The 25493-nt window shown below is 41.3% G+C and overlaps 1 protein-coding gene across 1 annotated transcript; it reads right to left on the bottom strand.

Annotated features, from left to right (window-relative positions):
- Positions 1 to 24244, bottom strand: mrc2 (mannose receptor, C-type 2). Its single transcript, XM_030736025.1, is given in 39 exon segments — positions 1 to 271; positions 274 to 363; positions 647 to 856; positions 1240 to 1350; positions 1593 to 1742; positions 1855 to 2017; positions 2142 to 2267; positions 2269 to 2375; positions 2475 to 2514; positions 2516 to 2568; positions 2571 to 2583; positions 2662 to 2828; positions 2920 to 3028; positions 3256 to 3281; positions 3284 to 3328; positions 3331 to 3396; positions 3478 to 3646; positions 3903 to 4069; positions 4194 to 4226; positions 4346 to 4475; positions 4559 to 4655; positions 4746 to 4888; positions 5384 to 5601; positions 9656 to 9804; positions 9908 to 10023; positions 12458 to 12562; positions 12716 to 12870; positions 13805 to 13996; positions 14084 to 14227; positions 14491 to 14604; positions 15570 to 15599; positions 15602 to 15662; positions 15664 to 15734; positions 15851 to 15989; positions 15992 to 16026; positions 18643 to 18916; positions 18918 to 18977; positions 18979 to 19049; positions 23966 to 24244. Coding segments are annotated over 39 exon segments (4401 nt in total). The 5' UTR covers positions 24093 to 24244; the 3' UTR covers positions 1 to 146.
- Between the last annotated feature and the right edge of the window lie 1249 nt (positions 24245 to 25493).

Here is a 25493-nt window from a genome sequence, read left to right as displayed (position 1 = left end):
TTTTTTTTTTTGTTTTCTTTTGGTTTCAAAAGTGGCAGCAAAAACAGATACATGCCACAGTGCGTATTCAGCACATTGAAATCAGCCTCTACTGCGTCAGGTCGGGTTCAGTCCCGGGTTGGTCTGTCAGTCCAGGGCAGCTCAGGCTACTCTGGCTGCTCGTTCAACTCCATGTCAGAAACCAAGATGTTTTTCTCGGCCTGTTCTGCATTTGTGGAGTTGGTGCGGCTGTAACGCGCCCCCTCATAGGACCCCCGCGATCCAACAGTCGCCGGCGGTAGAAGTAGATCACACCAACTATCAGCACCACCAGCAGCAGGCCGGCCACCATAACAACAATTAGCGTGGGCAGGCGGTGACTGTCTATTAGGTAGAGAGGGAGAGACGGAAATCTGGATAAGCCCATGCAATTCACTTCATGGCTTCAAATGAGCAGAATAACTCGGCAGTTATTAACCAAACTTACCGTTTGAAGTTAAGATTTCAAAACCTGCAAATGGAAGATTGAACAGTCAGAATAAAGTGATGGCTCTAGTGTTTAGCAATCTGCATCATCATTCAGTCATTTCCCATAGCAATCAAACATACTTTAGATAAGCTTATACTAAATAATTTAACAGTAATGACTGGTGAGCTAGTGCTCAACTCTTGGTTAAATGAATTTGTGTGTGCTTACTGCGAGGCTGCTTGCAGATGACTCCGTGTGTGCGATTTCTGCAGGAGCCTGGCTTCCACTGACCGGAGTTGCTCTGGATCCAGAAGCAGGAGTTTTTAGAGAGCACGGAGGAAGCGACATCATGGCCCTCCCAGTTGGTATATAACATCTCTGCACCCTCAGACCACACTAGACCTCTGCCTGTGGCAGGAACAAACAGATTCAGACGGAAACTCTCAAGGACTTGTGTTTAGTTTTGTCTAAACTACATTTTTGTTTCCAGTATTGGATTTAATCTTCTTCACCAAGCATATTTTGCGGCACTTCACTCAAACTAGCTAATTATTCTGACTGATAATAACATAGTAATAACATAACATACTTTTCTGGGATAAGGTGATAGTCATAATCAGGTTTTCTTTTCTTAGTAAATTATTAAATAATTATAATAAATAAACTGAAGTACAAAAGATAATCTGAAAGCATTTTCCTTCCACAAGTAGTCTCAAATCAGTAAGCTTGGATTTATAATCGGCTGCTGTAGAGCAACATGGAAAGGAGAGTCTGAGGTAATGATGTTGGACCTTTCACGCTGACGCCCAGCCAAGCTCCATGTGCCTGTTCTGCATAGCTCTGATGTGCTCCCTACAATCCATTCTCTATCTCATCCATGATAGAGAGAAGTTCTGCTCCGACTAGAAGAGACAAACAGAATTGATCATGTAGGAGACAGAACAGTTCTGCTCCAGGCTCAATGATTACATTGCTAATTTAGCTGTATTGATGTATTTTGTCAATTATGTTTGCTGTGGAGAAGGACAGGGCTTTTGTATTAATTGGTTTTCAATTGAGTGCTATAAGCTGTACAAGCAGTACAGCAGGAATCTGAGCACAGCGAGACTAGTCGAGGCGAAGGGCTTCTGAAATGCTCCCATACTATTTTTGCAGGATCTACGTGCATCCTCCTGCAGTTTAAGCAGCTGCAGATTGAAGGCGTAACAGTGGTTTCTGAAAGGCACCCACGCCCACTCTCCCAGAGACTGGGGGCACATGCCAGGATAGATCCACTGGTGAATCACAGGCTCATCTGGCAAAAGCAAAACATTTGAATGTAAGTCAAAATGTTAGAGGAAATTCAGAGTCCTACTAACCTGTTATGAGAATTTTTTATTTTAGCATAATGCTATATACACACATACCACTCATTTGACAGATAGCAGCATCCAGTTTCGCATCACAGGGAGTCACAGTCCATAGCCCTGTAGTGGTCATGTGACCACATCCAGCCATCTGACTAGGCTCCTCGTCTTTCCAGTTTGAATATGTGACATCTTCATTATTCAGCCAGGTGAAGCTCCCTCCCTGAACCAAAAAAAAAAAAAGAGTTGAAATTCCTTGCAGTTTCTCGCACACTGATAAAAAAGCTTCTGTGTTATATTTTGTATTTATAAAATATAATGATTTATCTGTAAATTAATAGGCTCACTCCATAGTTATAGAGACCAATCCAGGCTGGCCGGCGCAAGCTGTTGATAAGCAGTGTGAGGTAACCTTGTTGGAAGGGATCCTTCACCCTGGCGAGGGTCCCATTCAAAGATTCACAGAGGTGCAGGAGCACCGGTCCAATCCAGGCGCTTCTCCACGACCCGGTACATCACTCCCCCCAGCTCCACAGGCTTAGACAGGGAGGCAGGAATGAGGTCCGGAGCCGGAGGAGAAACTTTGGATCTGAAGTCAGATATGATGATTAACTGAAATATGCAATTTTTATTATTGCACTTCTTAATTTGATTGTTATGGTAATAAGTGGTTATCACACCTTGTTGCCTTTGACAGATGAAGCCATGACTTTCCATCTCAACACGCTCGGGAAGCCCACATGCCTGTTTTCTTCTGCCGGTTTTCATGAAACTCACCACACAGTTTCCCTGAAGGGTGACAGTGAAATACTCAGGAAGAGGAACAGACTGATGACAAAAGCATGACACGAAAAGTGCTGCGAGTACCGGCGTCTTGTTCTGGTGCGGTCCGCTGTTGTCGAGAGGCTCTCCAGGCGCCCAATTTGTGTAGCTGAGCAGGCCAGCCTTGGCCCATTGGAAATGAGCTTTAGAATCTGAAGTCAGACCCACCCAAAGTTCAGTGCTGGCATTCTTTAGCAAGGTGGTGACAAAAGCTGCAAGGAAGAGAATAAGTTGCATGACATTCCCATGATGCACCTCCTCCATGCTTTTGACTGTAAGACAGTGGGATTCTGTTGTAATTACCTTGTTGCAAATGACTGGATATCACTGCCAGGACACCTCCCTGATATCACACTTTAGCTTGGCTGCAAGACCATGTGACCCGGTTTGACTGATCAAATACTCGGAAGCACTACACAAACAGACAATAACGTTGCGCACATAAGAAAAAGAAATTGTGTGTTTGATATGGCCGAGTTCTATTAGGATGCCTGAAATATAACATGCGTACTGTCCTCAGTGTACTTCTTGTGCTTCACTGGCTATTTACAAAATTGACTGGAACCATCCTAAACCTCCTGCATCCTTCATTTGGATTAATATAATAGATGCATTCCATTGTTATCCTTTTCACACTACCTTATGCTGATAGGAAGACCATCCTCAGGACAGCCTGATGGTGGATGGGGGGATGATGGAGTCGGAGGAATGGTCCAGTGACATTCACTCTCTTACAGATATAAGGTAGGTCAGAGTGGCACTTCTGATCAGCCCAGTCCTCTGTTTGGGTGTGAAAAACACAAGCTCATGGAAATCTGTGTTTCTGAGCTTCGTGATGTGTCCTTTTCTACCTGTTTTTACCTTTGCTGGCTGACATGTAGATACATTTGCGATCACGGCTGAGTGGGAGCGGCCTGCCAAGGGCCCAGGACACATAATTTAACACAGAGTGGTCAGACCATCGGAAGCGGCCGTCGTTTTCGTAGGTGTGAAGCCCCAGCCACCAGAAGTCCCCCTCCACCTTTGACATCTGAAGGTGAGACACAAACTGTGAAAAAGTGTGTTTAGGCTTGTCTATAGAAAAGGAGTAAGATTTATACCACAGTTTTATTGTAAATGTAAAATTATATAATTAAGTGCAGTTATACATAGTGTATTTCTTATGTGTTGCATCAATAAGGCTGGACTTTGATTGCTTGCCAAGACAATGGCAATTAATTTCATTTTGGGATTAAATTAGTTCCTGTAAATGATGAAGAACATTATTTTTAAAAAGTGCACTGTGCCTTGCGTAAAGTGTTGGCCAGGAAAGTCTGCTCCGCTGCTGAGTGAACGGAGGCCAATGAAGAATCAAACCAGGTGCAAATCCTCTGGGCTTGGTCCCAAGTAGTACGGTGGTCAAAAAATTTATACTCAGCCTCCTGGAAGCCAATCCATTCAGGCGCACTGGTGCCTGATAACAGAAAATCAAAGGACAGTGATGACATAAAAGGAAGGTTTTGAAATAAATACAGGAGATAAATGTTATTGTGCAAAGACGGGGAAAAAAAACAGAAAACTAAGAAAATAAGACGAACCTTCAGTGATTTCTGGTACCTTCTCAACACTACCTAAAAACACACATGTAAGAGGAAAAAAGTTGTGATAACATAACAAATATAGCCTTGATAAAATGTATTAATCCAACATATGACTTATTCTTCAAAAAAAAGGTTCACAGCTGTTGTACCTCTAGGGATCTTGCAGATCCAGTCTAACTCAGAGTCGCAGTGCATGGCCAGCCAGGTCATACTACCCAGGTCTGCTGCAGCACACTGCCGTATGTTGTAGTAGTACCGACCAAAGTTCTGATATGTTAACTGTGAAACAAGCACAGAGTAAATAGATTATATTTGAAGTATTTTTTATCAGCACATATATGCTGCACGTTGTCATCACTCACAGCCAGTCCATCACTCCACTTCCAGCTGCCATTGTCCATGGGGTTCCTGCGATTCAGTCCAATCCAGAACCAGTGCTGCTCATGTTCTTCTGACTCCCTATGGGGCACATCATTGCCATCATCATCACCACCACTATCCATATCATCATCACCGCAGCATGTTATCTAAACAGAAATCCCCACACACCCAAAAGCCTCATGGAGGATCTGCAGAACAAAGTGTTCTTCCTCAGGGCCACTGATACTCAGCAGGTTGGCTCCGTGTTTCCTGCAGAAATTATGAGCCTGCATCCACGTTAACTTCTGCTCCAGCTGGGAGAAATGAAACACCTGAACAGAGACGATAAAGGTGTAACACAGTGCAATTACATGTGCAATACTAATTTAAAACGTCTTCTCCTCAAATCTGGTTCATTGCTGAACAAATTATTTCTGTGACAAGTAATAGTTTAAACTTTCCAGAAGTAAAATTCGGCCTGAAATTTCTGATCAGGACTTTTATACCACATTTCATCTGGTGTGTTGCTTACTGGTGCCAAATCTTGAGCTGGTTCCACACGTTTTTACTAAAATGCAAAAAATAAAAACCTGGTCCCTGCATAGTACCACAAAATTGCTCAACCCAAATTTGGAACCAATGACATCAGTGTCAATGTAGGCTGGTTCTCAAAAGGATAAAACTAGCTCCACACCAGCACAAGTATGAGTACCACACCACTATGTAGGAAAAGAGGTCTCCTATTTTTTTTTCTTTTTTCCATTCTTTCTTTTTTGTTTCATATTTATTTTCTAATAAATACTTCACGGTCTACATCTGGGATGAACCTTGTAGCAGTAGCGCAGGTTGCTGTTGCTCTTCCAGCCGCTGGGACAGGCTCCGCTGAGGCTCGGGGTGGGCTGCGGGACGGGGATCTCGGGGCTCACAGACGTGTCCTGGTTCTGACGGCAGATGAATTTGGCCTTTGATGATGCACACTCCCTTACCTCCCACAGACCTGTTGCGGCGCCCGTTGCTATAGAAACACAGCCGCTATGGATGTTGGCTGAAATAGATACAGGGGTGATACGTAGGTGAGTGGAGGAAAAGAGGCGGCACTGTGGAAGCACGTGGAAATGATCTAAAGGGGAAAATGTGATTACACATTACTCATCGGGCAGTTACGCCTGTTGAATTTTGTATTTAACCTTTCTCAACACAGACGACACATGCATTGAAATAACTTACTGCTCTATTACACATTTCCCTCATCCATAAGGACAGCATATTTACTGATGGGAAGTATAGAAAGCTGCACATAGGAATTTCAAACTCTTTTTAAACAGGAACAAATCTCAGGCAGAACCATGCTCAGGGAGAACAGCCAAAACCTGGGTGAGGGGTTGTAGAGCTCTTTTCATTTTGTTTGCTCTCTTCTGTAAAATGCAGTCAAGCAAACAGTAAGCACTCCATACAAAAAATGAAAAACAGAAACCATTTTAAAAATTACACGTCCATAAAATATAGATTAGAAGAGACTTATTAAAAATGAAGCAGAGTTAATTTATCAGTTAAATCTATAACATAATTGGCTAATTTAAGTGATGAAATTAATGAAAATAATGAAAATGAAAATATTATGTGCTGCCACATAAATCAATCCATCCATCCATTTTATTCATCTTCATTCATCTAGTTCAGGTCTATTCCAGCTATCATTGGGGGAGAGGAAGGGTACACTCTAAACAGTCGGTCGCAGGGCCTATCACAGAAGACAGACGACATCACACCTACGGCCACTTTAGAATCACTAATTAACCTAACTATTGGAGGAAGTTGGGCACCTGGAAATAACCCATGCAGGCACAAGGAAAACATTGCAAACTTCACACAGAAAGACTCCCAGCCGCAGGTAGAACCCATAAATTATATATATTTACTTGTACGTTATGTTTGATCCCACAGGTGTTTTTACCTCTGTGACAGCTACTCCATTTCATAGGGTCCAGATCACTTCTGTCAGTGGGGTATTACCCTCTCCTGTAACTCTGTGACACTACTTAAGCTGTGGCGGGGCTGCTCGTCTGGCTCTAACTGCTAATAATCCGAACATCTGCCCCGCTCCTCTGTATCCTGATGCGGTCGGTCAAGAAGGCTCACACAGCCGAGCCCAGAACACAGCCCAATTAGTTATTAGCACCAGCCCCTTTGATCAGTGCGCTTGTTACCGACCAGATTCTTTTATCGACTCGGACAGTGAGCCCAAGGGACATAAGTGATGTTGAAGTGGATTACTGGAGACTAGTGTGTCCAAAACAGAACCTGATGTTATAGCTTCACTTGCCTAGCTTTTTACTGTTGCATGGACAAGGTTGTGCCGTCAATAGGAAAATAACTCTCAACGAATTATACGGACTTTTTAGAGTCAATTTTATTATGCAGGGATTCAGCTCAAGCAGTTTGCATCTAGCTCAAAATCAATTCTCAATCAATTTCCAAAAGTCAACATCAACATTATCTTAACTTCAGAATCAGAATAAATTCAATCACTTAATCTTGATCAAAATGGTTACTTATAAGCTGGGTTGATGAAGAAGGGGCTTGAAATTGTCCAATTCCGTCCATAAATCCTTTTTGAAGAGACTGCATTCAAGTGAGTCACTCGGCCGAAGCGACCACACCCAAAGTCCAGTCCGTTAGTGCCTCAGTGAAGTTGGGGGGAAAAGGGGAAGTCCAAAAAGAGAGATGTTAACCTCCTTCAGTTGACTGTCCTTCTCTTATAATCCTTACTGTTCTTCGGATGTCCTTTTTGAAATCCAACAGCTTAGGTATTTCCAATCTTCATCTGACAATGCAGGGAGAATTCTCACAAAGACGTTTTGAAGTCGAATGAATGTCCACATCTGGATTGGCTTGGTCCAGTGGTTCTCAAATCCAGGCCTCATGGCCCAGTGTCCTGCAGGTTTTTGATGTGTCCCTGATCCAACACACCTGAATCAAATGGCTGAATTACCTTCTCAGTATGCAGTCAAGTTCTCCAGAGTCCTGCTAATGACTTCTATATTTGACTCAGGTGTGTTGAAGCAGAGACACATCTAAAACCTGCAGGACACTGGGCCATGAGGCCTGGATTTGAGAACCACTGGCTTGGTCCAAGGTGCAGACTTGTCCTGGTGCTGGGAAGGGCTCCCTAGATTCTCACTCGATGCTTTTGTGCATTCACCTTTTATAGTTTACATCTAAGACACATCCTAGCTTTAAAACATCATCATGACAAATTATCACTCCACTGTTTGATTACCAATTATGGTATTTGGCTTTGACCATTACTTCATTTCTCGTAATACATGGCTTGTTTGGTACTTTCCAGTAAAGACTAGGGATGCGTCGATCCGATATTCAGTATCGGTATCGGTCCGATACTGGCCTAAATTACTGGATCGGATATCGGAAAGAAATAAAAAAATGTAATCCGATACATTAAATAACGTTTCGCTCACATTAGCTGCTTTACAGGGCTCAGTCATCTTCTTCTTCTTGAAGGTTTGCGGTTGACCAAACCAGCTTTTACCAGCTTTACCACCACCTACTGGAATGGAGTGGATCAGGAGTTAGAAAACAAACCCCCTCAGATGCTCTGTCGCTGCGACGGATTCCCTTTGACACTGAGCGATCATCGCTGACATGTTTTTTCCGCCTCCCACCGCTCTCTGCCTTGTTTGTGTGTTGTGCTCGCGGTGCTGCGAATCAGCTGTTATTTTTTTTTTTCTCTACTTCAGCTCCTGGACATACTGCTAGCGTGCGAAGCTATTAGCATTGGTGACCGTCCGGTACCGGAAGGACCCCTTCGCCGTCAAAATATTTTGATACTTTAATCCCTGATTTGTGACTAAATATAGACCTGCAGTAGAAACGTATTTAGGAGAATGCTTGTAAATATAAAGCATTACAAGATTGCGCTCACGCAGCCCCTAGGTTTTTCACGTGAACACTGATGACGCAACAGCAGCAGTCAGCTGATTTACGTGCAGTCTGTCTGCACAAGCGGAAAGAGGCGGAGCCGGCGCGCTCAGATGGAGCAGAAGGAAATGTTTTTCTAGTGTCCAAAAGAAGCCTTTTCGTCCCTGTAACCTCCATTAAAACTTTACTGGGAAACAGTTGGAGGTCCTTCATCAACCACCTGATCAGTAAGTGAAGAAATCCACCCTGTTTGTATCACACAGGGAAAAACTGCAGTACGGAAGTTAAAATATGCAGATGAACTGTTAATATGAAAAAAAGTATTTCTTATCCAGTTACTTGGGTAATCAATATAAATAGAATACACAATTGCTAAAATAATCGATAGTTGCAGCCCTAATGAAATTTGCAACATGCTTCTCACACAGAAGCAACAGGATTCAGGTGATAGTTATTGTTGTAAGTAAGTAAAGTTTATTTATATAGCGTTTTTCACAGACAGAAAAGCGCTGTGCAATAATTAAAACACAATATCACCCCCACCCCCAGAAAACACTATGTTAAAAACATAACATTACATATTAAAAGAAAAAGAATAAAAATAAAGTCAGAAACCAGAAAGCCTGGTTAAACAGAAAAGTTTCAACTATTTTTTAAATGACGCCACAGAGTCAGCTAAATGGAGCTGGAGTGGTAAACAGTTCCAGAGCTTTGGTGCCACTGCCTAAAAAGCTCCGCCCGCCCTGGTCCTTAGTCTTGTATGTGGGACAACTAAAAGACTTTGATGTTGTTGTGTGAGAGACTGTTAACTTCTTTTTTTTTTTATGTTTTTAAATGCCTTGATCAATTTTAAATATCAGATTTATATCGGTATCGGCCGATATCCAAATGTAAAATATCGGTATCGGTATCGGACATAAAAAAAGTGGTATCGTGCCATCCCTAGTTAAGACTATTTTTAACTTATTTCACCTCTGTTCCTTCTGATTCCTAGGTAACAGGTTTCAGTTCCTCATTTTACCCTGCTCAGTGATCTCCAAGATTTCACAACTTCCTGAACATGCTGTGCTTGAATCAACAGTAAAGTTATAACCAGTAGACCAGACTAATACCAGACTATACGGGTCGTTCTGTTAATTTATTCATGGCGGGTGACTTACCTGGCTGGTCTCGATTCCAGTTGGTGTAGGTCACTTTTTCACCGCTGAGCCACTGGAAAGAGCCACGATTTCCCTGGTCATGGAGACCGATCCAAAACGACTCTCCAGAGCGCCCAAACACCAGGCTGTTGGCGAAGGCTTGCTCAAATCTTTAAAGATGACAAGAGGTTTCAGGTGGGTAGCACTGACAAAACACACTGTGATATCTTTCAGTTCGAGGTAGAATAGTTTCCCTGTGTGCGCAGGATTTACCTGTCAGTGATAGTAACGAGTGTGGCTCCTTGGTCCTCGCAGAATTTTCTAGCCCCATCAAAGGTGAGCAGATCTTCTCCCACCAAATAACAAGTGGGACTGTGCCACTTCCAGCCCTGAGAAGAAAGGAGAGGAGTTTAACAGGATGTAGAGCATTATAAAACAAAACAAAACCTTACAAAATAAATATACCAATAAAAGAAAGCAAACATCTACGAAGGCTGTGCAGCTCTTCAAATTTGCCACTTCAAAGTCTGGAAGTCAAAGTGCATCAGAGCACAAATTTAGACAATCATGCTGAGTTTTGGAAAATGCTTTGTCACAGACTCGTGTCCACCGAGTTAGGCATTTAAATTCATTGCTTCAGTAGAAACAGTTAGAGGAACTATGTAATTGTACAGGTCTAACCACACAGACAAACTCAAACAAGCCCTACACGTTGACCTTTTCTGTAGAGAAAATATAACAAACGGTATAACTTTTAATGCAAAGCATTTGAATGATCTTTTTCACAAAACACAATCAGTGCTTGTAAAAACCAGAAATCTAACAATATCCTATTTGCAGAATGAAACGAACAAGTCTACAGACTGCAGAAATAACTTTTCCCTGGCCTCAGTCCCTCCTGCCAGCTCATGTACTGTAGCTGTGGACGTGTACAGACGCAGAGCGCAGCCAACATGCAGAAGGAGTGAGATTTTGCATGTGAACGATAGAGAGAGACAGGTTATATACAGCACTGTGTGGATAAACCCAACCTCGGGCTTTTTGCACACCGCATTTGGCATCTAGGCAGAAACCCCAAAGATTTCAGCTGCCTGAGAGGTTCGATTTGCTGAAACTCACACCTCCCCGAAACTTTTTCCTACCAGCTTTTGCTTGTGTTACATTCAAAACATTAAACAACCAGTGCTGAGTGAGGGCGAGTTCACAAAATGCTACATATCTGATTTATTTCTGCTAGTTTGCAGTGTTTTTATATGTAAATTACATAAAAGCATAAACAATCAACCATGTGCCAGACTTCATTTGACAACAGATGCTATGCTGATGTTCTGTAGATACACACACACACACACACACACACACACACACACTATGGTAAGTTAAAGAAATCTCGATCAAATGTGAGTTCAAATTAAATGCATGTGATCCTAAGAGGCGCTTCTTAAGTTCATCTCAACAGGCCTGAGGGGGTTGTGTCACATTAGACAGCAGCTCATTCCAAATTGTAAGGGCATTTGGGGAAACACAGACCAAAAATCAAGATCTATCTTTAATTAATTTAAATGTACAGAAATACCAAGTTCAGTTTTTCAGTTATTTTAGGACCCCCCTGGTGGTTGAAGGACCCTAAGCAGCTGTGTATTCCTCGAGCTGCCTCTGGCATTAAATCTGTTTATTTTCACTCTGATTATGAAGCAACTGAATCATCCAGATAATTAAAATAATATGGCTAGAAGCCAAAGAAAAAGTACAGCTAGTACACCACATTGCTGCTTCAGTGAGTCGATGAAATGACAGTACAACAGTATCCATTACATTTTTGGAAAAATGAACCCAGCACTAAATGGGGTAAATGGCTTCACTCTCAAGCGGTGTAATGTTGCTGAATCAGTCGGTGGGCTTTATGTCATTATTGTTTCACATGTTGCATGAAGTGAGCTCATCTGCTCGAGACAAACCGCACTGCTGCAAGGCCCTGCAGCACAGGCTATGCAAATGACCCCTGTCACATTACCACCCATGATGCCTCGCTCCCCAGGGAGAGGGGGGGGTAAAGATTCATTACACCAAACAAATGGCCCATCCATACACAGAGCTTTCTTAAATGTAACAGCTGAGAAGCAGCACAACCCTCAACTTGAGCTCATTTACGTCATAAATCAGTGCTTAGGAAAAATATATTGCTGAAAACACTTTTGAAGGGCATAAAGATGCACAGGCACGCACTGTGATTATTTTTTTTCTCACTGCAATGATCCCTGAGTGAAACATTAATCACAATTCCGCGTAAATGTAGTAGTTGGACAGTGAATGATTTCAGAGATGATTATGAGCTGTAAAATCAGGGACAGATGCAGCTCAGTCATGCAGGTAAAAGTAAAGGGCACTATCAAATCTTTTTTTTTTTTTTTTGTATGCGCTGTATACACATATTGAAACAAAGAATCATGGAAATTCAAGAGAGGAGTGTGTGTGTGTGCTCAGGGCTGGTTCTGTCTAGTGCGCCCTGTAGCTTTCCAAGTTAAATTGTGATTTATATTCCAGTTATAGTCCGGGGGCGGTGGAATGGACTGGCTGAAGAGTGAGAGATGGAAGGAAGCTCTGGGAAATGAGGTCAAAGGTATAGGAATGGGTGAAATATTTAGAATAATAATTATGCGATCAGGAGCTGGAAACAAATGCTGTAGATCTGAATAGATTATTTATGGACTAAAAGAAATAAAGCTGTATGTCTGTAGTAGCACTAAAAAAAAGAGTGATCTAAAGCATAAACAGTAAATGTCAAGGAGAAAAGAAAGTTTACAGAGAGGAAAGAACTTGTACATTTTTACACTGTTGGTGCTGTGGCTTCCCATCACTCTTTGTTCCTGGTTTCTTGCAGATGGAGGGCAGGGTCAGATTACAAGGGCTGTCATCCCAGCGGCCCTCCTGCACATCAAGGCAAGACACAAACAGAAAGAGAGAGCACAGCTGGTAAATATATACAAATGGAGTCTGGCTGACGTACAGTCTGTTACTGTGGCATGCTTGTGGACCCCTGGCTTCAGGGGTCAATGTGCGGGTGCAGAAGGGGTCACTCACAGGTCCCCACATGGAGACGCAGTCTTCCTGGGTGTTGCGGAAGTTTTTGGGTTCAAAGGGGTGCCAGTAGGTGAAGATGACAGGAGTGTGATCAGTCCATTGGAAGTCCATTTGCATGTCAGTGTCATGGAGCCCTAGCCACAACTGCTCAATGTCTAAAACAAAAAAAACAGGCCGTCGGGTTAAAAAGATGATTATGGAAGAAAGAAATAGGTTTAAATTCCAACTGTGACATTTTCCATGAAGTTCAGTAATTCGTTGGAGCAGTTTCAGGATTGAAAATTTGATGCCGCGCTCTATGTGAGCTGTTTTTAAGCTCAGGAAAGAATGTGAGAAGAAAGCAGAGAACTGCCTGGTTTCCTCTTTATTTAATCTTGATGTGAAGATTGGAGACATAAACAGGGTTGCCCCACTCTCTTTAAAATCGAATTTAAGACAATTTTAGACCTTTTCAAGAGCTAAAATGTAACTGTCCTGGTTTCAGCAGTGTATGCTGCATCATCTCTGTAATGTGTGATTAACTGAGTCACAAAACATCCCCCTGAAAACTCTGCAGACTCATGAAGTGCAGAATGTATTTACCTACAATAGAAGATGAAGGTTTTATTGGTGTTGGTCAGCTGCTTTCATTCTGATTACCCCCGAGCTTAAAAGTTTCTCAGCACATGGCAGTAATAAAAAAAAAAAATCCAAACGCTAACTTGATACAATATTATATATTTCCTCTTCTTCTTTCAGCTGCTCCCTTTAGGGGTCACCACAGGGGATCATCTGCCTCCATATTAGTACATGACTGCATTATAAGCAACACTCACAAGTAAAAATAGGACTTTTATAACCTTCAAATTTTTTAATTTAAATTGAAGGAGAGCATTTATAACATTTATACAGAAACAGTTTTGTTTCCTCAGTTTGGATATTTGTGAACTCGACAGCACGGGCAGCGCGAAACTGCAGTTTGAGGCTGAAACTGATTTCAGAAACGTTCGATGAACAAAAGTGAGGAAACGCCAAGAAACAGATTAACGTTGATTCTATTCTGACTTTGAGGGGAAATATTACAGTGCTCTAAGAAAAAAAAAAAATCACCTTTCTTCATGTTACGCATGATGAACTCCAGCTCAGGTAGAGTGTGGATGCTGACTAGGTTGGCCTCCATTTTCTGGCACGCTTTCTGAGCTGCATTCCAGTTGGTTTTCTCTAAAGTAAGCTTATAGCAACCAGCCTGAAAGGCCTGCCAGCCCACATCGCACTCATATTTCTCATCATCTGCCCACGAATCTGTGGAAGCAAAGAGATAAAACCCATCAAATTCTCAACTCTTCAGGTTACTGCACTTTGCATTAGGAGACTAATACAAACACTAACCAGTGGTGAAAGGGTCAAGGGTGGCATTGGGTCTTTTCTTGCAGACATACGGAAGAGCAACAGAACAATCGCGGTTTTGCCAACGACCTGACGACTCAGTTCTTATCACAGCACAGTTCTCCTCTTCAGCATGATTTGGCTGCTCTGAAGATGAGCAAGAGAGACAAACTCTTCAGAAAATCACTGATGGCTAAGGTGCCAATCCCCAAATACTCTCAGGCTCAACAGTAAAATACTGTGGTTGAACCAATGTGCTGCCACGCATGTGTTTGAACTGAGAACCGAACTAAAAGCAAGTATGTGTTTTTACTCAGCCATCTGCAGGAAATAAACATTTAAAAAAAAAGATCACAGATACTTCAAGCTTTAAAAAGACAGAAAAGCTTGAATTGTTTGTACAGGCTAACCTTGCTCCCAGTTGAGATACTTGAGCGGTGAGGAGTCGGCCCACTGCCAGCCTCCATTGATGTCCAGGTCATTGAGGCCAATCCACAAAGCAGCATTGTAACCAGTGAGTAATCCTAAAACAGCAGCAACATCTTTCTTAAAATATATATAAAACATGACGAGTAAAAAAAACGTCTGTTTTCTCTATGTGAAAGGAACAGGTTAGCTACAACTTCAACTGTCACCACTACACCAAGCGGAAAACACAATAGTTATGTAACCGCAGCCTAAGTGTGGCCTAATACTGGCAGCACAGTCACAGCACCCCAAAAATTCGATATTCCTGTTGGGAGAGTGAATTTGCAAACCAAATATTCTGCTTGCAAATATTACATTACACAGCCAATTCCCAAGGTCCTGAGTTTTGAGCTTCTTTGTGCTTCTTACAAACAAGTTAAGAAACAAAAAAGGTTAAAGGATAGAAATTAAATGAAAATCTTCACACCAGCCAAAATACCAACTGCATTCATTTTTATGCCAACTACCCAAAGCAAAACAGTTTGTGCTGCCCCATAAATGTATCCATCCATCCATCCATCATCATCCATCCACCATTTATGAACAGGTGGTGAGTACATTGCCTCTTATGCATTATGTCTTAACAACACACCTGTCACATTTTGTGACCATCTTGCATGAATGTGACACCATCCTGTTAATAATATCTGTCCACAGACAGATATAAATACCTGATTAGGAATAGGTAACCATCATAGTTGGACTTCCTGCCACAATATATACCACCAGAACTGTAAGACTATTATAGTCACTGATTGTGAGAAAACCTAATAGAAGTGCAAAGAACACCCAAAATCTCTCCAAAAAGCCTAAATTGTAACACATATTTTGTATGTGTTTTGTAGCTGATTATTTAACTAATACTTAAGTGTAGGAACAACGTGTCTCCACCGTGATCATTTATGATGTCGTGTATAACAGGTTTCACTTCATATCGCTGCTGTGTCAAAGAAGTGAGCGTAAAGCATGTTTCAACGTGAGTGAACGCCTTTGCACATTCACGAGTAAAGACTGACGTTACCATTGATGTAGGTCTGCTCATGCAGCTTGTGATGCTCAGCAGGTCCGCCCCCTGCTGCTGGCAACTGATCCGAGCCTCGCTCCACGACAGGGTTAGCCTGGAAGTTAAACTGGTAACAGCTGTCTGTGACTGGGTCCGTATCCCAGAAAGTTTCACAGCCACTGCCTGATAGTAAGGAATGGACAAAAAATCAGAGGAGAGTGAAAGAAAATTTGTAGTGTTGCGTACTGAGAACCATAAATGTGCGAATACCATTCTGAATATTGAAGGCAATAACTTACTCTTGACAGGACAGAAGCCCCAAAGCTCGTCCTTGCCGTAATCAGAGGTGGTGGCACACCAGAGGTGGCCATCTTCACGGCCAGTGCTGGTACAACTGTGGAACCACTGGCCATCATACAGGAAGGGCAGGGTAGCAGGGGGCGGCCATGAGAGTTCCCCTGGATTGTATAGATCTCTGCAGAGCAAACAGAAGAGACTTTAAAGGCCTGCATGCAGCAGCCGAGAAGGCCAGTGTTTGTTTTTTTACTGAAGCTATGGTTGTGAACTCTGCTGAACTGAAATACTTTATATGTTCCTCAGCAGCTTTTATAATCAAACACAGGGTAAAAACAGAGGATGACTTTACAGTCAAAACAGCAAAGTCAAATTGTGGTCATCGGAAGGAAGAGTAAACATAGTCATGTTTTCCGGAAAGCCAAGTGTCTTTATTGTGAACTTCATGTGAAAACAGTTCAGAAATTAGAAAAACTACTATACCCAGATATTTACATTCTAAAGCAAGATTTTAAGATATTAGATGTACTTTATAACCTACATCACCAAGTTTTCTATTCTAAACCCGCCATTTTAGTCTCTACATTCCACAAGTATAGTACAGTGTGAAAAACAAGGCAAAAGTGAGGGAGTGTGAGAGCGAGAGGCTGGATCTGTGGTGTTACCAAAACAAGTCAGGCCAATGGAAAGTGGGGCAGACATGTTAAACGAGGGAGGAAAGATCTCTGAAGCTCCCTCCCTGACTTCCCTCTCTGCTTTTAGCTCTGGCTGGCTGCAGTGGAGCTGATGCTCGGCTGACTAATATCAGAGGCATTCCTCTCCATGTGTGAGTTGACTTCACAAAGGAACTTGCGCTTGAAAGTTAAAAATGTCAAAGCTCCCAGTTTCTCCAAAATGAGAGACAAAACATTAAATAGATCTTTTTTCTTTTTTTGTGTTAAACTGCAGCTGAGGCAGAGCACGATAACTACAGATTTATACAGCTGTAAGTTTTGCCAATGAAAAAATGTGACATTTGATTTTGGTAAGAAATGGGGGCTTGGCTGCTAAACCACAATGGTTAGATTAAATCTAGACCAACAACTAAATATATAAAATACAAATATACTTAAGGTCAAGAACAACTGTGTGTGTTTACTGGAGTTTACACACACAACACACAATGTTTTTCCTTGGATTTCCCGCTGGCAGCAAGCCCTCTAACATTCCCTAAAAAGCAAAATTTTTTAAATCCATTTGATCAGATACAGCTGTGGCATCCACAACAGTAAGTCTAGCTGCCACACAGACGCAGAAAAACATGCTAAGAATGATGACTTCACTCAATGTGACCATTTATTGACCCCATACAATGCTCTACAGTCATATAAGTGACTCTAAAACTACAGGTCACGTCGATGTTTGAGCAGCTTACTTGATTTTGAAATATTTATTCATAACTGTATAGCAAGAAAAAGTGAACTTATGATTTAAATATCTAGATCCGGGTTTTTTTTTTTCCAGAGTTTTTGCAAGCACTGCAGGAAAGAATGCACCTCTGCAACATTTAATTCATCCACAGCTCGCACCATGCTATGACGCAGCAGTGCAGAAGGGTGCCAGCTGTGGATTCCTCTTCAATATACACTCTTCAATTCCAGCAGTCACAGCAGATTAAAACTAACACCGGCAAAAGAAAACGAAACAGGATGTTAAAATGTAACAACCACCTAAATAACCAAAAAAAAAAAAAAAAAATCACAAAAATGATCATCACTAATATAAAACAGCTTCTGAACAGACACATTACAAAACCGAATGGGGCCGCTTCCGGGCCCCATCCCCTACTTCAGGTCCGCGAATCATTGTCAAACATAACACATTTTGACCCTTTAAGTTACTTTTTTGACATTTTGGTAACCCTTTTAATTGGAGGGGAAGGCGAAATGTCAATAAAGTAACTTAAAGGGCCAAATTGTATGTTATGTTTGACATTGATTCGCGGACCAGAAGGGGGCAGGGCCGGAAGTGGCCCGCGGGCCGCAAGTTTGGGCACCCCTGATCTACTCTACACTTATAACATGAATATTAGAGCTACTTCAACTTATTCAAAAACACTTACTATGATATGAACATATCGTATGAGAAGACTTAGACTTGATGAATTTTTATTTCATCAAGGGTAAAATGATTTTTTATGGTATTTTCACAATTGGAGAATGTCAGAGCTTTTAATCACCAGCTGAAGCTCAGGAGAAGTTGTGTACTGCAGAAGGACAATGACCCTAAAAATTAAAATAATACAAAAAAGAATCAGACACACAGACAAAATGCCTTTTGGAGCGGCCTCCTCCGGATCCCAGAGGGAGGAATGATCCAGAATTCCACCTGATATTTCACAGGTCTGATCCAGGGCTACTGGAATCATTTGCTTTACGTCATTTCTGGCAAAGGAGACTCAACCAGCTACCTATTATGAGTGCGTTAAATTAAAACATTATTCTCATAGCATTTATATGTTATTGGCTTAAGCACATTGTATTTGTCTATATTTGTGACTTTGATTAAGATCAGATCACAATATATGGCTAATTAATGCAGAAGAACAGATTTATATGTGTTTTTAAATTGGTTTTTAATCTTTCATAAATTCTGTTTTAATTCTGTGCTCCTCAGAATAAATAGTTTTAAAAAGAAAACCATTTCAGAGCGACAGATGTTCTTCCACAAACACAGATAAAGACTAAAACGGATAAAGAGCAATTTGATAAATACTTGCTATGCGCCTCTGAGCTTGTTTGATTGCAATTCCACCTACCCTGATATGTTTTGGAGCACAGGTCTTGCAGCCCACCGTGTAGAATCCATTTGAAGTTGGGACGAACTACGGACACATTCCAAATTGAGGGTAGATCCGATGTAAAGTAGCTGTTGAAGTTGTCCAGCACTTGGCCACAGTTCCAGGTCCAGCGGACTCTGGGGGGCTCGCGATCACAGGTGTACACCCCTAAAGGATATTTATCCCACCTGGAGGTGCCGTTGTTAGCGGTCACACCCAGGCACAAGGAGGAGCCCAAATTGAACAGGCGGCCTCCGAGTCATCCATTTCCAGCGCTGGTTGGGTTCTTCACAAGAGGGTGACAGGACAAGGGAAGTGATCCTGCACCCCTAAGCACCTGCCCTCGTCCTCAAGGTAGAAAGCAAAATCGTCAGACTCGAGCGTCACTGTGCAGAGAGAGAGAGAGAGACAAACAACATCAGCAGTCAATCACGCTTTAAATAAATAAAAAAAAAAACAATATCTTGTTAGCAACTGCTGTAGCAGAAGAGGTCAGGGATGAGATCGATATCTCCAATAATGGATGTACTGCAGTGTAGAACTAGTTTGAGTTGTGGACTCTGATGTCCCAGATTGACACACAACTCAAACTAGTTCTACACTGCAGTATTAATCCAATAAAAATCATAAAATTACCCTAAAACCCTTCATAAAAGTTATATTAGGGTCACAGGAAGGAAGTGATTGCAGAAATGACCTGCAATAAACTGTAAAAACTTGAAGCATTTCTCCATCCTTCAGGTGTCAGGGATTTATCACATTCCCACATTTCAACATGGACTTGGATCTTATTATTCACTAAAGTTTGAGGTACAGTATCTGCTTCTGACTGCAGAGGAAACAGCAGTTGGTGATTTTGGGGGGATAAATATTAAGGGTTCTTCATCGTTAGAAGCTGTAGAGTGGCATATATTTGATTCATGTGAGTGCTTGTTTTAATATTTGATTACTTTAACCAAACTAATGTTCCTCAGATGTGAAAGCTGTTTTCTAACTTCTCCATCCTGATGTCTATATCATATCAGCGCTTTTACAATGAGCCTCTGAGGAGCTATAGCTGCCTGCAGACCAGTGATAACCCATAGAGCATTACAGCATTCAGTATTATTCCAAGTAACATAAAATATTAACTAAAAACTAAAGCCAATTTAAAGAAAAAAGAAAAGAGAACACATACTGTTTGGTTGGATGTGAAGTTCACTGACAAAGATTTTTAGTAACAAAACTCTGTTTCAGAAAATATCTGTGGTTTACTTTCAGTTCCTTTTTTTCCCTTTTCTTTAACTTTTTTCTGGGTGGTGGTGTTGGTGTTGGTGTTGGGGGGGTGGGGGGGCGGGTCATTTAAAGTTTGGCAAACCAAGAAACCAGGACTGGTGTATGCAGTGGTGTATGTGTGTGAAGGCAGGAGACAGACAAAGACATGCAAGTCAGGAGTGTAGGAGTGGCCTAGAATTAAAAACTATTTCAGAACAAATATTTCCAAAATAAACAGAAATATGTTCTCTCTGGTTTGAGGTTTTGCGATTGAGGAGAAACTGTGAGACCCTCAGCATTCCTACTCAGCAGGCTCCTGAGAGAGGCCGGGAAGAAGGGCAGGAAAGGGAAAGATCCCTGGGCATTTAGTTAAAAACCACCTCTGTGATAAAAAAGCGATATGAAGTGTCACAGAAAGGCACTGGGTCACCATGTCCAACCAGTATTAATTAATCCATCCATCCATTGATTCTCAAAGTTTACTGAACTCAGTTGCAAAAGACAGTCCATCAGGAAGACCACTCAGGACAGTTTACATCGATTTGTCCGTTAAAAATAAAAGGTGATCACCACAAATCAGTGTAAGTTGTTCTGTGTAATCCCATTTATCCTATAATGAAAGACAAGTCAAAAGTCATCACTGATTCACTGTAGGGGTCAAGAGTTCAGATTTTTCCTTTTATCTGTCACCCATAGATACCTCAGACCAGCCACTGCTCGAATCTCTTATTTTCTGACCGCTCAGCTGAAACACTTCAAAACTCCAGTTCTGATTTTATATAGACGGAGACAATGAAGTCTCATTATGAGCTCCATAAAAATAACAAGCAAGCAAACAAAAAAAAAAAACACATCCCTGTAATCTGAAGCATCAACATGCCTCTCTTCAGGCTCTCAGCCTCTGTGGCTGAGTTTTCTCAGAAGCAGTGTACGCTCATTTGGTCCCATAGCATAGCATATCTGATTACACTCTGTACAGTGTAATCAGATATAATCAGCCAACCTGCTCTTAAGATGCAGCCATCCATCATACAGCAACACCAAGATGATAGACTTGTTTGCTCCCAGTTCGCTGTTCTGATCATGAGAAGATCTAAATCAGAGGGAGTCATTTGCCTGAACGCAGCATAAAAACCTTTCGATCTCATCGGGGAGGTAAAAGCTTCTACCGAATGCTTCTCAGGCAAAACTATGTTTCCACGTGGCTCTTTTACTACTCGCTCTATCACTTCTGTCTGATCAATGTCTTCAGTGTTCAGTCATCTGCAAAGAGCTAAACAGTTGATTTTTATTATCAGCTACTCCTAACATCATTGTCCCAAAAGTCAGGAAAATCTTCCAAATCGAGACATTTTCAGGTTAAAATGAGTTTTGCTTAAAAATGACTCACTGACAAATCACTTCAGCTCACATAAAATGCTCTATTACAGACTTGTTCGCAGCTCTGTGCTGTAACTCATCTCTGGCTTTGCATTAAAGAGTGATGTCTGCCTCAAAGAGGTTGTGGTCCAATCTTATTCAGGATTTAGTTACACTTCTCACTGTAAGCAAAAACTATGTTGACGCTTGAGTAGCTGAAGTTACACAGCGCTGACTTTTTAATGAGCTGAGGGATAAATTCAAATTAATCATTTTGATCCTATTTTGTCATTTTACAATAGAAGTTAAAAAAAAAAAAAAAAAAAGTTTTTAAAAAATGCTTTAAGCTCAAGAGTGCCCATGGGAAGATTTTCACACACAACCATCCAAGTCAACATCTGGATTACACTGCGCTGAATAAACTTCAGTATGTGAATATATGCTCAACCTTAATAGTCTCCTAATAGTCTCTATTCTCATAAGCTTTTGAACCACCAGACAACCTGAAGCTGAAGTTCCAGACATCAAGAAGCAGATTCACACAGAAGTTTTATTTCCAGTCTGGAGGGGACACGACTGGATGTTTGATGTGAGGAAAACTCCCGGGCAATCAGAGAGAGTGCAGAATTCCAGATTAACTTTAAGCCATTGAGCCCTGTGAAAGCTAAGCCACAACAGCTTTCCTGCTGTGATCTCATCCTCTTCTTTGCCCTGTCGCCCCCTTTTTCAACGCTGAAAACAGTTTCCTACTGAAGAGAGAGGCTGGAATACAGGGCCAAAAACAACTAGCAACACTCGCCAAGAAAGGCAGATATTCCCAAAACCCTCCACCTTCCGGATGCGGTCATCTGTTGGACCAAACCGGAGAATAATAATAATAATTAGAGATACGGTGACTGCTCAGTAGCAAGTCTTTACTCAAAATATTGTTCATCAAATTTCTCAACATTACAATATCTTGAATGTGAATCATTTTTGCTGCCTGGCAGAGAAAACCAGGTTGATTTTTTTTTAAAGTTATATCTAAGATCTAAATCCCTTTATGAATCAAAGTATCTTCCTGTATATCCTTACTTTGACAGATGTCTGGGATAAAACAAAAAAATAACAGACCTTTAACTGATCGGTGTGATAAAGAAGACAACCAACAAAAACAGGCAGGAAATTCCAGCCAGCTGTTTTAGCTTTATTGGTGTTTTATGGTGGTCTGGCGTCTGAAGCAACCCTAACTGTGGAAGGGCTTTTACCTCATCTGAGGAGCAGAGCTTTGGGAGGAAAGAGCATATTTGCATTTTGTAGCCACACTCAGAAACAGAGCGAACTGGAACCTCTGGGAAAGAGCGGCTCAAATTTAGAAACTTAAGAGAGAGAATAAGTGGACACTATCGAAACTTTCCATCACTCCCACACTTACTGTATTATGGCGATAACAGTTTATCACAGTGTAGGTTTAGCTGTTAAAACCAGTGAGAGAAGGGCCGGCTCTATTTCTGCTGTTATCTGTGACACATTTTTAGATTCCTTAAATAAATTTAATGGGCGTTTTGCATGAGAGCTTGGCACTGGAGGATGCTACATCAATACTGAAAATGGAACAGAAATTTAGTTTGAAATGGCAGACCATGCTATTCTGTCACATGCCTAACTGCACTGTTTCAGTCTAATTCTGCCACTTATAAATAAGAAAAAAAAAGTATATTACTCCCCTCATTTGTTTTCCACAGGCATCTATTAAAACTCTAATAGCACCGAATGGAGGTTTAAACTAATGACATGATGCTGGCCTATCTGAGATCAAAGATGTTTTCGGGGTAACTCTGGTGGCTGGGGATGGCAAAATAATGCAGAAGGTAAAAGACATAAAAAAAAAACAGGTCATTCTTTTTTTTTTTAATTACTGTAAGAAGCACTGAAAATCAGGGAACTCACTGTGCCACCAAACTCCTTTTATATCATATCAAAACATTAAATAAAGATTGATTAGAATTCACAGCCTAACTTATTGAATTTCTCTGTGGTACAGTAGCTGCTTGTGTACAGTATTTGCAGAGTACAGCAGAAAAAGTCACCGACAGGTTCGGCCTAATGAGTCTGACAAACTTTCAGGTGACAAGCATGAAAAAAATTAGTTAAATCCACACGTTTGAAAGCAAACAAAATTAGTTCTCTTTTCTAATCTTGGAAGAACAGATGGGTTTTTAGGTGGCGTAAAGACCCAGCAGTTATGCAGGGTCGGACTGAATGTGTTAATTGCAGCCTGTAACAGGATGCAAAGGTCACATCTGCCCGCAGGGTACCAAATGAAGCGTCCCTCCACGTCAATTTTACAGCACAGCCTAAAAATTCCCATCCGTAACCAAAACAGATCAAATAAACCTCCCAGAAGTGTTTCTCTTTGTGTTTTCTAATGAACTTTATGCATAAACAGGAATCACAATACAGATACTAAGCCTGTAGCCTCTTCCCTCCTCCCCCAGTTTTTCTCCACATCTGGTTCCACTCACTGCTCGGACTTTTTGGTTCGTGGCATACCAAGACACCAAAGCCACAGTACGAAGCTTTTAATGTATTTTCCGCGTGTAAAGTCTTTACCAAAACAAATGCATGCACAATATGTTTACCGCCTGCTTGCTTTTCTCGACTTTACATGAATGAAATCGAGCAAGAGTGGATTTTTTTTTTTCCTCACCCGTTACGCTCCTCTTCAGTTCCAGACTAAAGATGAATAAATATAAAGTGCATTTGTAAAGGATAAGTTGGCGGTTTGTCCATGTTGCCCGTGCTTCCTTGTTTCGGTAACTGCCCTTGTTTTGCATGCTCGAAGCCGCACACGCAAGCTGCAAAAAACACCTAAACGTGGAAGGGAAAAAAAAAGTGACACCGGAGCAGCCACGGCCCGACTGTCTGACTCCCGAGGACGGAGGATGCAGAGCTGGTGGCGAGTCTGACCGCTAGAGCTCCGTCTGCCTCTCAGTCAGAGGAGAGTGAAATGAATGGAGCAGAGTCAACACAGAGTGTGTGTGACGGTGTTTATATGGTTTCCAAAATGAGGTCCGAGTGTGTGAGGACAGCACACCGAGTTATACTTCTGTATATCTTTGTAGTATAGGCAGAAACACATATTTAAAAAGGAATATATATACATATTTGTAATAAAGTAGACAATCATTCAGTGTTTTTTCAGTTATATCTTTTTGGGCGCAGAGTATTTTCAAGAAATCAAGTCATCTGTAGTTTTGATTTCTAGTTTTTCATAACAATGGTATAAACTCTGAATTTCACTAAATGTGTGTAGTACAGTGCCAACCGTGTCTATAGAAAAATCCTGCTACTAGAAAGTGTTGTCCATAAAGATTCTGTATTTGTGTTCTAATTAAACACGAATTATATAATCTATCATTCACCCTCTCACTGCACACTCACATAAGAACCCACTGTTGGTTTTACTTGTATACTTGTATCAAATTTATAATAACTAGACTTGTTGCACTCAAATTTCCATTAAGTTAAATTTCTCCAGACTGTTGTTGTCTCCTTGCTACAGCTTGTTGGCCCAATTACTGAAGGATAAAATGATAAATCTAAGCAACACAACCTACCTGCAGCTAGGTGGGACTGAATTAAATTTAATTTATAGTCAATTAAACCAATTCTAAACTAATAAAGGATGAACATCTTAATGCTCATGAATACACCTGCATTTTTAAATGAAGCTGTGACAGGAAACCCCATCACACAGAAGACCAGAACAACAGACACATTTTAACCAATAGTATTTAATGGTTTATGCAACGTTCTGCTAAGGCCCAATCTTCCCCAACAGTACTATAAGGTAAACCAGTCCCTTGCATTTTTTGGCCAAAAATAAATTTAAACATACCTAAATAAATATGTGTGTTTATGGTGGGGGAATGGGAAAGGGGGCAAACAAAACATGAACAGTTCTAATTGAAGGCAACTTGAAAAAAAAAAAAAACAGTTTCCCCCATAAATTGGTTTAAATTGAAAAGTTTTTTAAAAAATGATAAAAAGGGGTCTCTTCTTAACAGCTTCCACTCCATATCAAGTAGTACAACTCTAAAACCATTCATTATAAAAACAGAGGTGGAACACTGCCACCACCTGGAAGTTATACGCTTTGGTCACAGGAGTTTGACGAGGATATGGGAGGGAGGGGGTAGATGAGATAGCAACTCTGTCCCTCCTCGTCGCAAACT

This window comes from Archocentrus centrarchus, chromosome 8 (genome assembly GCF_007364275.1).
Source record: "Archocentrus centrarchus isolate MPI-CPG fArcCen1 chromosome 8, fArcCen1, whole genome shotgun sequence".
NCBI lineage: Eukaryota > Metazoa > Chordata > Actinopteri > Cichliformes > Cichlidae > Archocentrus > Archocentrus centrarchus.
The sequence above is the reverse complement of the archived record's forward strand: the minus strand, read 5'-3'. Positions and strand labels throughout refer to the sequence as shown.